At 37.8% G+C, this 13,870-nt stretch overlaps 2 protein-coding genes across 2 annotated transcripts in view; one reads left to right on the forward strand and one right to left on the reverse strand.

The window, feature by feature from the left end:
• The first annotated feature begins 655 nt into the window (after positions 1-655).
• On the forward strand, positions 656-5,460 carry LOC140050241 (cytochrome P450 2C39-like). The gene is made up of 4 exons (XM_072095350.1): positions 656-1,135; positions 2,456-3,054; positions 3,478-3,802; positions 4,414-5,460. The coding sequence occupies exons 1-4, from the start codon at positions 862-864 to the stop codon at positions 4,596-4,598; spliced, it is 1,383 nt and encodes a 460-aa protein (XP_071951451.1). The 5' UTR covers positions 656-861; the 3' UTR covers positions 4,599-5,460.
• Positions 5,461-5,936: 476 nt separating this feature from the next.
• Positions 5,937-13,870, reverse strand: part of LOC140050242 (sushi, von Willebrand factor type A, EGF and pentraxin domain-containing protein 1-like) — a 45,208-nt gene continuing 37,274 nt past the window's right edge. The window contains exons 34-37 of the mRNA XM_072095351.1: positions 7,765-8,022; positions 7,348-7,671; positions 6,892-7,221; positions 5,937-6,741 (exon numbers count right to left, since the gene is read on the reverse strand). Of these exons, the coding sequence (XP_071951452.1) occupies positions 5,990-6,741; positions 6,892-7,221; positions 7,348-7,671; positions 7,765-8,022 (1,664 nt within the window). The 3' untranslated portion in view covers positions 5,937-5,989. The remainder of the gene's footprint in view (positions 6,742-6,891; positions 7,222-7,347; positions 7,672-7,764; positions 8,023-13,870) is intronic.

The raw sequence follows: 13,870 nt of genomic DNA on the forward strand, positions 1-13,870 counted from the left end.
AACAATACAAATTGTATACCCTGAGCTAAAATAAAATAAAGTTTTCGAGCTTATTCATTTCATCAACTGTTTAATATTCAGCCTAGCGTGACCGGGTACTCAAACATGACCGAGGAAGAAGAGATTATCGTACAGCAGTACTCAGAACTTCACAAAGGAAAAGGTACTGCAGTATACTAATACCACAACGAGGCTCTATTGTACGCTTGCGGTGACTGACGTGATCACAAACGGTAAACCACGACGCTTGAATATGATTGTATGTGGTTTTATGGTCCTGGTATGTGTATAGTACTGATATTTTAGTTATTATTGTATATTTATGGCTTCTGGAATGTCTTAACTACATGTTCATAGCTTTCAATTTATATATAGTAATTCTTACTTTATCTCCATTCGCAAATTGCCTTCTAATTTAAAAAAAATATATAATGTGTACGTATTTCTTTCTGAAAGAGTTGGGTAATGTAAATTCATGGAAATTAAAAACAAACTGTTCTGTCCTCTATCAGAGCATTCGTTAGCGCCACCAGTGAATGTTTTAAAGGTTAAAACGGATTTGATATTGAGATCGCTGACCCTAGGGAAGCGTGACGTCATACGCCGTGTCATTCGTTGTTCCTCGAAAACACCCTACATTATCGATTTCCCTGAATAAAGTGTGGACTTGTCTTTCTAAACCGTATTTATTTTTAAGTATGGAGATATAATGGAAGTGGGGTATCCCGGAACCGACCAATCAAATCGCAGAACTGTATACGTTACAATAAGCTCTGTCTGAGTAATACATATTTAACGAGACAGAACGGATTCTACTACTAGCACAGGTAAACGTATGTTTATGTCAAACTAGTATTAATAATGGCAGACGGTAGTGATGAAGACAAGAGGGTTATCCCTGGACCCCGCCCAGCAGCCAGACTAGGTAATTTAAAGGACATAAAACCAAAAGCCCACTTAAGTTGGACAGAATGGTGTGCGGAGTATGGACCGGTGTGTCGAGTGGATCTGGGACCTCTCGGTGACAGTGTTTTACTGGGTAACTTCGATGTTATAAGGAAAGCCTTTGAAGACAATTCAGATGCATTTTCAGCACGTTTTGTTCTACCAATCGCTGAAAAGGATGGAACAAGAGGTAGGCTAATTATTCAGTCGGTTTTTACATCATTGTTGGGTTTAAGGAGGAATTAAGGGTGGGGTCAGATGGGTGCAATATTGGTTATCAGTCGACCATCCCTTATTTAAATTACATTCACACTGATAGCATAATCCCGGTTAGATCACAGGTTAATAATATTTGAAAAAAGAGAGACTAAAAAGAAGATTCACAATCACAGAAAGTGAGTGAACGTGAGTACCGGAAGTAAAAATGTTCTAATGACAATACCCAGTGTAACGTACGTTGAGAGTCGATAAAATAAATAAAACAAATATTGTATATGGCTTACTATAATTCTAATGGTTTTGAATATATATCAGTCATTTTATTGATTTCCGCAATTTAATCTTTCGATCTAAGCCTACTCAACAATTTTATTTTGAATTTTAATATACTAAATCTGAAAGACTAAAGTTCTGTCTACACTATAAAAAATGATGTGACAAAAAATGTGATGTGCCCATGGAATGAACTATTATTATGATGATCACTACCATATTTGGAAATATCACTGCCATATTTGAGAACATCAGTCAAACTAGTTTGATCGTGTAGACATTACAGTTTAAAGGAAGGAATAGGCCTAATGTATATAATATACTTATACTATATACAGTACTTGACTTAGATATACCGGACTTTTGTGTCTGATTATTGTGTTTAGCAATCGGAACTGTACCGGAACTTATAATATTCCGGATGGAAATATCAGTTTGTGTAGGCATTCAAGAATGGCATCTTACGGACACCACCCAATGCAATTTGCTAGCCTAGAATGAAAGAATATTTCTCCATTGTAAAACCAAATGTGTAGGCCTAAACATAAATGTTTGCGTCATCGACAAACTATTATAGGCCGTAAAATCAGGTTTATTACCGATATACTAATTGGGTGGGATGAGGTTGAGTAAACCCTAGCCTAAACACATTCTCACTTGTGTATGAACTGTGTATGCCAAAATATGCAAAAGCTATTTTTTACGATTTGCAGGGGTATATTTAACATCTAACATTACTGAGTCAGAACAATATAATTAGTTCCACCAGGTTCCCTGGTTCCACAAAGCTTCGTTTCGACAGACGCAAGCGCAACTTTGGTAGGCCTACAGTAATTCAACCAATCGCGACTGATTATTCAAATCAGTTGCGTACAGCCTACGCCATTGTCATGCGTCCAATTGCAGACCAATCTGTATTATTATATATTATTTAAGTACAAACACAGTTCATGTTAGTATTTTGTCTGCCTACTGCACACACACTATATAATCCTTTCCTTTGTTATACAATATATAGGTACAATGACGTGGGAAAATAATGAAGTATTCGACAAACGCAGAGAATTATTAACAACAGTCATGAAACAAGTGGACATTGAGAAATTGGCACGAAACGAGGCAACGGCAATCTGTGAAGTTCTAAACAAAAACAAGGATTCATCGTCTGATCTCGTTTATCGTCTGATGGAAGAAGCGAATTTAAACATGATATCAACGTTTTGTTTTCGACGAGAACAACGATGTCCCTACGATGACCCGAACTTTTGTGAATTAAAGAAACGTATCGGAGAAATGAATAAAAAACTGAAGAATTTGATGGCAGAACCAGCTAATTTGTTTCCAGTGTTGTGGGTTTTCTACTTCGGATTTCGAAGAGCGCGTAAAAACTTGCGTTGCCTTGTCGGCAAAGAGTTGGAGACGCACAAAGAAACGTTAGACGCGACCAGTGTACGGGATCTCATGGATGGATACTTGACTAAGGCAGGTGGGATAGAGTTCCCCGCAGAAGAGTGTTTAGCTAACATAATGAACTTGATGGGAGCAACGATTACGCTTAAGAACACGTTTCAATGGCTTCTTTTACTTATCACCAAGCATCCAGAAGTTCAAACGAAGGTAAAATCTGGCTCCTACCCAGTGGCGTAAAGCCTAACTCAGACAGCATCGTACAACGAGGCCCGACGTGTCGTCTTGATTCGTCGGTGCTGTCCGAGTTTGAAATAGCGTCGGGCGTAGTTTTTAAGACGTCGGGAAAACATTAAACATGTTTTATTTCTCCCGACGAGACTACCCGTCGTACAACGCTGTCTGAGTAGCCCTTAACTTAACGCAGAGGCCCTGGGTGTTTTTAGTCCTTTTCGACATATTTTGATGCCTGTTTTACCTCTGGACACTGCTTAGGGGCCCTATAAGATCCGGGGCCCCTAGATTTAGCCGCTCATAGCCGTTACGCTACTGCTCCTCTACCGGAATAATTTTTCCCTGCCTAGACAAGTATCATTATTAATCGTAGCGGGATGTACATATTTTATTTTCTAGATTCAAGATGAAGTAACGTCTGTGTTTGGTGACGACACACCAACGATGGCGAACGTTGACAAACTTCCGTACACAAACGCCACCATCTACGAAACGCTACGTTTTGCGTGCCCGGCGACGCAGTTTGTGCCGCACGCTACGCAAGCAGATGCTAAGTTCGAGGGTTACGACATCAAGAAAGATACCGTTGTATTTGCAAATATTTGGGGACCGCATCGTGATGCGAAATACTGGGATGAACCGGAGAAGTTCAACCCCGATCGGTTCTTGGACAGTGAAGGGAAACTTGATCTCAACAAAGAGTCTTACATACCCTTTGGACTAGGTTTGTATCATTTATAACTTATTACCAGTTGTACGCGTACAAAATGAATTAGTAATGTGACCAATCACGACGCGATAAATCGAATGAGCTGTCGTGATTGCTCAGCTCTCTTGTTGCGCCCGAGTAGTGGGAACACAGCTTTAAGCTACTTATTCACACCTTTCCGTTTGGTTAAATAATGGCAATCATTATTAATAAACATACCATATCTCGTAACCATTTCCGACACGGCTTCCTATAGTGTTTTGATTGTAAAACCATTAAGGAAATGGTAAAACAATGTGATAGATAGTAAAATTATCCGAATAGGCCTACCCTTTTTTGTATTATTCATTATCTACGCAACGTAAGAAAATGCCCTTCCAATAATAATTGTGTTTTCCCCCGCCTCATGCGTGAAATCAAACCTGCGATGTTTGCAGCACTGTTGCGCTCGGCTCCCACTTGTGATTACGCAATACAGCACTTTCAATACGTCGTTGCGTTGCGTCGCTAGGGAACCACGCTTAACAGGGAAATATTTGATTGGTCTAAAATTGTTTCAAAACGGAACGAGGCTGTGAAAAAAACATTTAATATTGATAATTATTTTGATTTTGATTCAATTACAGGAAAAAGACGATGTCCAGGGGAGACGTACGCTAAAAACGCCATGTTCATCTTTCTTGCCAATATCTACCAACGTTATGGCTTCCAAGCGGTTGCTGGCGAAACGCTTCCAGACGTCGCCGACGGAGTTATAAATATCGGGCTTCATAACCCACCACCCTACAACCTGAAAATAGTGGTGCGGTAAAAGAAATATATTACAGAACACATTTTGCGTACAAATATTGAGTACCGCGGTAGTAAGATGACAAAAATAATGCTTTACCGCAACTGCAGCGGATAAAACTACAATATTTATTAAAATTTGTCAAACGAAAATGATGATATAGACCTAACGAATATCAATTATAACATATAATATAATATGATATAATAATAATTAATTATAATTTACTATGCTCTTCGAGTTCATAAGTTATAAGAACTTAAATTTTGAAACAATTTAGTTTCATGCAATACATATTACTATAAATTATATGCCTATAGCCAGAAAAATGAGGTTATCTCCGTGAAAAAATTATTTCTGTGTTGTAATTATGTTCAAGTTAAAAGGTCAGTAGGCCTATAAAGACTAGTTATGTAGGTAGGACTGACACAATCTCCTTTTAAATAATTTGAATCAATTATTTATTCTTTACTTCGTTTTGTACTTTTATCAAGGACACTTCACAATAGTGAAACTATTTGCAGACAATAAAAATGAAATGTTTTGTCACTTGCGTGGCCTTGAGATAATATCTTAATTAAAGGTTTATTTAAACGCTTCATCGTGTTGTTCAGATGAGGTTATAGTTGAATTCCAGCGCTGTGCCGCGGCGACAATCAACTTTAGGTACCTGTGGTATAATAATGGAGTTAAAAAATACTCCATGGTATAATTATTGTCCACGGGGCTAAAATACCAAACTTCGTATGACGAGCATCAAATCACAATTTTTTCGCCGATATTTAGCAATCGAAATATTTCGATAAATGTTTCAGTTTGTTTATATTTTATTTTATACCTTGTTTGTACAAAATAATTCAAAATAAATTTGGAGAAGAAATAATTAACAACATTGTTTGATTCATGTGTATAACTTGTGTAACCGTTCGCGGTCTGTGAACGACATATTTTTCTTACGCAGGCAAATAATACGGTATAATAAACGGTTTGATTATAGTCAACATTCTTTATTAATCATCCAGACAAATAAAAGTGACGTCACTCAAACGGATCACAAAGGAACATTTTAATAACCAAACACAAAGTTATCATTTCAAACAAACATATCAACAAATACATAGGGATAACGTCGTGAATAATAACACTACAAACAATTAGTAGAGGCCTACAGTTAAAGTGGTAACAAAGAAGATTATTTTAGTTACGAAAAAAAAAGTATTTGGTATTGCTTATCAAATTGTACGCCATATCACTGAATAATGCTTAGTTCCCACTTGAGACGCAACAAAAGGACGTAAATGAGTTGACCAATCACAAGTGATGGATTATTCGAACGGTCGTTTGTCATTGCTTAACACGTTTGTGTTGCGTTTCATCCTAGTGGGAACCAAGCTTAAGTAATGTTTAAATCATCATCTAATCTGTGAACATCTGACGTACGCTTGTTCGTTACTTGGACAGTACTGTTCGACCCAACCACTGTGAACACAAAATGCAATTGAGCTTTCATCTCCGTCACACATCAAGTTGTTAACCACTCCTTCGACGCATGACTCTCTATTACCCTTCCTATTTATATGTGTTTCACTGAAACTTTCCGGGTAACTGTACTCTGGGTAGCTGCGCTCGGCGTAGCTAGACCATTCTGAAAGAGGCTCCTCTGAGAAACCGACATCAGATCCCCATGCGGAACCTTTTGTGTGTTTGCCTTTTTTAGGCTTCTTCTTCTTGCATTTTTTATTCTTTCCTCCTTTGCAATTGCTAGCAGGGTGTGTTTCTTCGGGAACACTAGGTATATCAATTGGGCCAGGTATATCTGAAAGATCTAACCCTTCAAGGCCTGATGATCCTTTAGGCCCACCTCTGGGAGGGTTTGGTCTTTCTCTTCCAGGCTCCGGCATAATGTCTTCCTCTCCTCTTGGCCTACCCTTTGGCTTTTTCGGAATCCTTCCAAACAGTTTGTTGTAAGGAGCTCGACGTCGTCGTCCTCGACATTTTTTAGATGACGTCGTTGCTTCTAATACGCCTTCAAATCCTAATTGTTTACAAACGACCATGGCATCGTTTATATCCCAGTTATCTGCGCAGACACCGGAGAATTCTCCATTTCCGTACACCTCTACGACTCCTTCATTTGGTGATTTACCTTTTCCTCTAATACGAACTATTAATATAAGAAAAATGAAATTTGGTAATGTGCATATTCGTCAGGAATCAGTGTTTAATAATAGCAATATGATATTGATTGATATTGATTAATATTGCAATTTTAATAATAGCAATAGGCCTATATTTAATGTTGACGTAACTGTACCTGGAATTGTGCACCTTATGCTGACGTCATCATCATGTGTACAGCTATGACGTTTTGAAGAACCTCGTCTACAATTCATCAAGTGCCCTTCTCTGCCGTTACAATTCGCGGTCACTATGTGAATCAGAGCGCTACCCGACGGGTAGTAGTTTGGTTCTGGTTGACTGGCTGCTGCGGAGCCAAATCCGAGCTGATTACATGCCACATTAGCGTCAACTATGTCCCAGTTGTTGTCGCACACTGTTCCCCATTCATCGTCATGGAAAACCTCCAAACGTCCTTCCAGACGGTTGTCTCCATCCATCAGCCTCACGTCGCCTTCATATGCTCCTGTAATGATACAAGTAATCCATGAAATAACACAACAAAGTAATATTTGTGTCAATATATGTTTAATTGCCGAGTCCTACATAACTCTGAAAAAACTCAATAAAGATGCTACTGCAGGCTCTTTACCTTGGCATTTCACGCCGGCTACATTCCTCCGTTTGCTGCAGGACGACGACAGATAATGCTTACAGTTCTCCAGGCTGGACTCAACACCCGAGCACAACACCCGTTCTTCTATGGTAATTACTGCTTTTGTCTCGTATGAATTGCGTCGAGTTACAAGAATTGCACGCGGAAAGCCAAGCTGCTTGCAGACGACATTTCCCGCGTTGATATGCCATTCATCGTCGCATACGGATCTCCAGTAACTATCCCTGAAGATTTCAACGCTGCCTTCTTTAGCTCTGAATCCGGTAAGTCTTACAGGAGGCACGTCGACGTCGAGTACATCTGTAGAAAGGAAATGAACCTTACATACATGAGCAAAGACAACTAAAGACAAAGTTTAAACTCGTTTAACAAATCATTAAAATGTCTACTAACAGTTTACGACGACTGTGAAGATACAGGATGACGTCAGATTACTGCCATCTCGAGCAGTACACGTCACAATGGTTTCCCACTCACTGCCAGCTCGGAATGGTGAACCAGAACCTGGATCGCACCAGACGTCAGGAGCAAACAGTGAATTGTCCCTAGCTACTGGATCTTCCCATGTTATGATCTGTGGCTTGCTCTTTCTCTTCCATGTAAATGTGATGTTGACCGGGTGTGGACATTGGATAGATGGTGGTTGGTTATCTGTGGAGAAAGACATTTAAGGACGAAATGATATTATGGACTTATATAACCTCTTTGAATACAGTTTTTTTTTAATGTATTAACTTATGACATTGATAATGTATGGTAAGTTATGAATATTATGAAATGAATATATTTTTAGTAATAAAAGAAAAAAAATAATGATAATTTAATCAATTATATGATACATTCTTATTTACATCGTCCTTTCATCTCCCCCAGACCACCACACCCCATCCTCGTCGTCATATATTTAGCACTTGACTAAAGGAAGGGATCAGTATTATTCAGGTCAGGCAAAAAGGTTAAACATGCTACCTGCTGACAGCACTGTATTAATAGTTCAATTACTATATATTTATTTATACGGTTTACAAAGTTCACATTCCGTGACCAAATTGTGTCAACTAATATAAAAGCAATCTATTCAGTAAATGTATACAGTGTTAATAAGGAGACTTTTCCAATATTTTTTTAAGGTTGCAATAATACCAAACACCATTGACAATTATAATGCAATTAAAGGAGCGGTACATATTCAGGAAAGTTTACAAACTATACAATGTTATTCTTCCAGGCGTAAATGTTCTTTGACAGGTTAGCGGTTGCAGGTTCCAGACCCGTCACTCGAACACTTATCATACGTAATAGAGAGGTTTCGCAATCTTACGAATACGATAACGAAAACGGATACGTCACGCACACGTATTCGTTTTCGTAAGCCTTAAAAAAATCTGTTTCGCATGGCAACGAAATATTGAGGCGCGTCCAAAATATGAAATTTGAGCTGAGCGAAGCGCAGGTACGTGTTGCTTGGTGCTTGGCTGCCTAGGCATAGCGTAACATCAAAGCGAGTGAGGACTTTAAAAAATGCTATTTATCAAAATTGCATTGACATTTTAGTAAATTACTTTAGTAAATTACTTTCAATAAACCTATAATTATATTATAATCATGAATCAGTCCTGATTCAAATGCAAAATGTGCAAATAGATCAAAAAATATACTCGTTTTGTAGTTACGAACATGACTGGTGATATTCGTCAACACGAATACGCTTTACGAATATGAAATGGGGATCAGCTCAAAAGTTTCACAAATGTATGACGTATCCGTTTTCGTTATCGTATTCGTAAGGTTGCGAAAAAGACCAAATTACACAGACGAGCGGTAACGGTAAGCGGAAAACGACGTAGCTTGTTCCACGTATCTATCCTGAGTGGAAACCGCCCGTCCCCTCCACGTTGTGTGTAAATGGTCATAAGGAATAACATAGATTCTATATTTTTATTATCGTTACCGGTTACTGTTTAAATTGGCTTTTAGGGGAGTAAATATGGGCCTCAGTCAGAGAGAGGATGATGATTCATATATACAAATTAGTGGTCAATACCAAAGCCTTGTTTACCGATTCAGAAGGCTAATTCCAATTCATTATATTATTATTTGATTGTTAAGATTAGTACATAGATCACGTAGGTACTTTATTGTGTTCTTCATGCATGGACTCAATATTTACGGTAAGTAGTGAAAGTAATAACGGCTTAAAATACTCGCATATTACCTCCTAATTTCAGTAAAGATTAATAAATATACGGATGGTTAGTGAATTATTCCGTAAAAATTACAACGCAAGGACAGGATATTCACCATGCAGGTGGTTTGACCAATCACGACGAGATTGATCATTCCAACTGCCGCTTGTGATTGGTTAACTCACTTAAACTTAGTTTCCCCTAACGATGTAACGCAACGTAAGTGATTTGACCAATCACAAGCGATGGATTTGAACAGTGGCTTGTCATTGGTCTTGCGTTGTCTCTATAGTAGGAACAAAGCTTTACGCTGCGCCTACGTCGTCGCGTTGCGCCCTAGTGTGAATAAGGCGTAACATTATAAATTATTACAAATGCTCTTGTACCTTATATAACTGATAGTACAGTATACAAATACGATGTTTTGTGTTTTTACTACATTATCTACGGTACGGTACGGTACTATTGAAATATGTGGTAACTCAATAACCCATACATAACAAAGACGTAGTATGGCTTACAAAACTAAGCTATAAACATTTGCACTCTATTTCGACAAAAGTGTACATTATTACAGATTTTTGCTGTGTAAAAGAACAACACGTCAGGTATAATACTGTAATTATTAACTAGCTGAAGAGGAACAGAATTGCAATATTACAATGTTTTGTCGGAAGCTATAATTATAAATAAGTGGACTAATGGTTTCCGTTGAGTTATAGTAACTCGTAATGAATATCAATGCAATACTCAATTAACGGAAACATAAAACTATAGTGACGTGGTTTCATTAGGGAGGTTTCGCAACCTTACGAATACGATAACGAAAACGGATACGTCATACATTTGTGAAACTTTTGAGCTGATCCCCATTTCCTATTCGTAAAGCGTATTCGTGTTGACGAATATCACCAGTCATATTATTCGTAACTACAAAACGAGTATAGTTTTAGATCTATTTTGCACTTGAATCAGGAATGATTCATGATTATAATATAATTATAGATTTATTGAAAGTAATTTATTAAAGTAATTTACTAAAATGCCAAGTCAAAACTGGGGGTGGTGTTGGAATTCTGTCTAAGTCAAGCTTAGTTGTTAACTTGAAAACGGATGTACATACATATGCATCATTTGAGGCTATACATGTGCATATTACGTCTAACTCGAAATCTCTTCGTTTAGTTAACATATATCGACCACCAACCTTGTCTGTTACAGAGTTCCTAAATGATTTTGAAAAAATGTTGTTTGACTTTATTCTCTTTTCGTCTGAAATTGTTTTCTGCGGAGACTTTAATATCCATATGGATAATAAAAAAAATGTGGCAGCGGATAGATTTAAAACACTGCTTAGATCGTTTGGTCTCCAGCAACATATAAATGAACCCACACACTGTAGTGGGCACTGCCTCGACCTTATCATCACTAGAGGTGATCTACTTCTCTCGGATGTAAAGATACACCCTGGCCTGTCAGATCATTTTGCCATATTTTGCAAGTTTGATCTTAAACGGCCCACAACACACAAAACTGTAAGAAAAAGTCGCAACCTAAAACAAATTGATATTGATAAATTCACAAATGACATTAAAGCCTGTGTGTCTAATATAACTGATGTAAGTGTAATTCTTGAAGACAGTGTAGAAAGCTATTCTGATCTCAGAGCTGTACTTGATTTACATGCGCCAGTTCAGAACAAAACAATTAGGCAAAAGGAAGCTAAACCGTGGTATACCGATGAAATTCGATCTGAAAGGAAAGTACGTCGTCAACTTGAACGTAAATGGATGAAATCAAAGCTTCCTAAGGATAGACAGGAATACTGTGTTCAAAGATGCGTTGTAAATGGACTGATTGAAAAGGCCAAGACGCGGTATTACTCTAGTCTGGTTAGTGACTGCACAGGTGATCAAAAGAAACTTTTCAATATAGTAAATAAACTTTTACATCACTCCAAGTCATCGGTCCTTCCTTCGTCTGTCTCCGATGAAGCTCTTGCTGAAAGATTTTCTGTGTTTTTTGTAAATAAAATTAAATCAATTCGTGATTCACTAGAAAATGAAAATACTGGCGAAGTTATAACTGCTTCTGATAAATGTAATATATCTTATGGTTTAACTAGGTCTATACGGTTTTCTCAGTTCGAACCTGCAAGTGATGAGGAAATTTTAAAAATTGTCAAAAATTCTCCCTCTAAATCATGTGCACTTGACCCGGTACCAACTTCACTGATTAAGAAATGTACTTCTGCATTTATTCCATTAATCACACATATTGTTAATAAGTCTCTTGAAAGTGGTTCTTTCCCAGAGTCTCTAAAAGTCATCCATGTTCGACCCACATTGAAAAAAACAGGTCTAGATCCCGAGATTCTGAAAAACTACAGACCTATCTCGAATCTTAGTTTTTTAGGAAAAATAATTGAGAAGGTTGTTTCTAAACGGATTTTGTCGCATGTACAAAAACATGGCCTACTTGATCCGTATCAATCTGCCTACAAAGCGCATCACAGTACTGAAACGGCATTACTTCGTGTAAATAATGACATCCTACGTGGGATGGATGATGGAAAGCTAACTGCTCTAGTATTATTAGATTTAAGTGCAGCATTTGATACGGTTGATCATTCTGTGTTGCTAAATAGACTCAGTACTTATATTGGTATTGAAGGAAATGCACTTGATTGGTGTCGGTCATATTTGGAAAAACGACCTCAACACGTATGTATTGGTGATGCTATTTCAAAAGCTTCTTTTCTAAACTTTTCGGTACCACAAGGATCTGTTCTTGGGCCGCAATGGTTTACTATTTATTTACACCCGATACGGGATATCATAAGTAAATATGATCTGTGCTATCATGTTTATGCTGATGATACTCAGATTTATATTTCTTTTAAACCTACTATGAAACACAGTGACATTTCTTTGGAATTGCTCCAACATTGTATCTATGAATTGCGTGTCTGGATGAAAAACAACTTTCTTAAATTAAATGATGAAAAAACAGAATTTGTTCTCTTTGGATCAAAACAGCAGTTGGAAAAACTGCCACCAAGCTTTATTCACATTGGTGAAACCCAAATTGACCCGGCTAGGCAGGTTAGAAATCTTGGGGTTGAAATGGATGTGGGTATGACTATGATTTCTCATATCTCAAAAACTATTTCTGCGTCGTCTTTTCACTTGCGAAACATTCGAAGGATTCGTAAGTTTATAAATGAGACAGCAGCTAAACAACTTGTTCATGCTTTTGTCACTTCACGACTAGATATGGGAAACTCTTTGCTATACGGGCTACCACAAAAACAACTCCACAGGCTCCAACTGATTCAAAATACAGCGGCACGAGTTGTTAAAAAATTACCAAGATATGGACACATATCAAATACTTTGGAAATATTGCATTGGCTCCCTGTTAGGTACCGCATTGTTTTTAAAATATTACTCTTTGTTTTTAAGTCTATAAATGGCATGGCTCCTGAATATATTTCTGACATGCTTAGGCTGTATGTTCCCGGACGTAATCTGCGCTCTAGTGACTCGCTGCTTCTACATCAGCCTAAGTCTCACCACTCATGGGGTGACAGAGCATTCTCCGTTACTGCTCCTCGTCTGTGGAATGCTCTACCGAGCTCTATAAGATTTTGCAAAACTGTTGATACTTTTAAAAAATTATTAAAAACACATTTATTCATTAAGGCATATGGAAATCATGAGGTTTCTTAAAGTTGTTTAGACTTAGAATTGTTTTGTATACCTTTTCCTGGCCAGCATTCTCTTTGGGGTGCCTCTGTCTTGGTTGTTGTCTCTGAGCACCCGGTCGTCTGTGGCAAGGCAAATGTGTATCCTGCTCCTTTGTTTGGTCACCTAGGTAGGGGTCCGGGACCGCGACAGAATGACAACGGATGGGGACCCTCCAAAGAAATTGCATTTTATTTGCCAGGAATTTGTATGATTTATTTCTTTTTTATTTTTAAATGCGCCTTGAGCACTCTGGAGTGGTATGTGCGCTATAAAAATCTTATTATTATTATTATTATTATTATTAAGTCAGTTTTGATAAATAGCAGTTTTTAAAGTCCTCACTCGCTTTGATGTTACGCAAGGCCTAGGCAGCCGAGCACCACGTACCTGCGCTTCGCTCAAATTTACCGCAGTCATATTTTGGACGCGCCTCAATATTTCGTTGCCATGCGAAACAGATTTTTTTATGGCTTACGAAAACGAATACGTGTGCGTGACGTGTCCGTTTTCGTTATCGTATTCTTAAGATTGCGAAACCTATCTATTATCATAAAAAAACATGCA

The sequence above is a fragment of the Antedon mediterranea genome, chromosome 5, assembly GCF_964355755.1.
Source record: "Antedon mediterranea chromosome 5, ecAntMedi1.1, whole genome shotgun sequence".
Lineage (NCBI taxonomy): Eukaryota > Metazoa > Echinodermata > Crinoidea > Comatulida > Antedonidae > Antedon > Antedon mediterranea.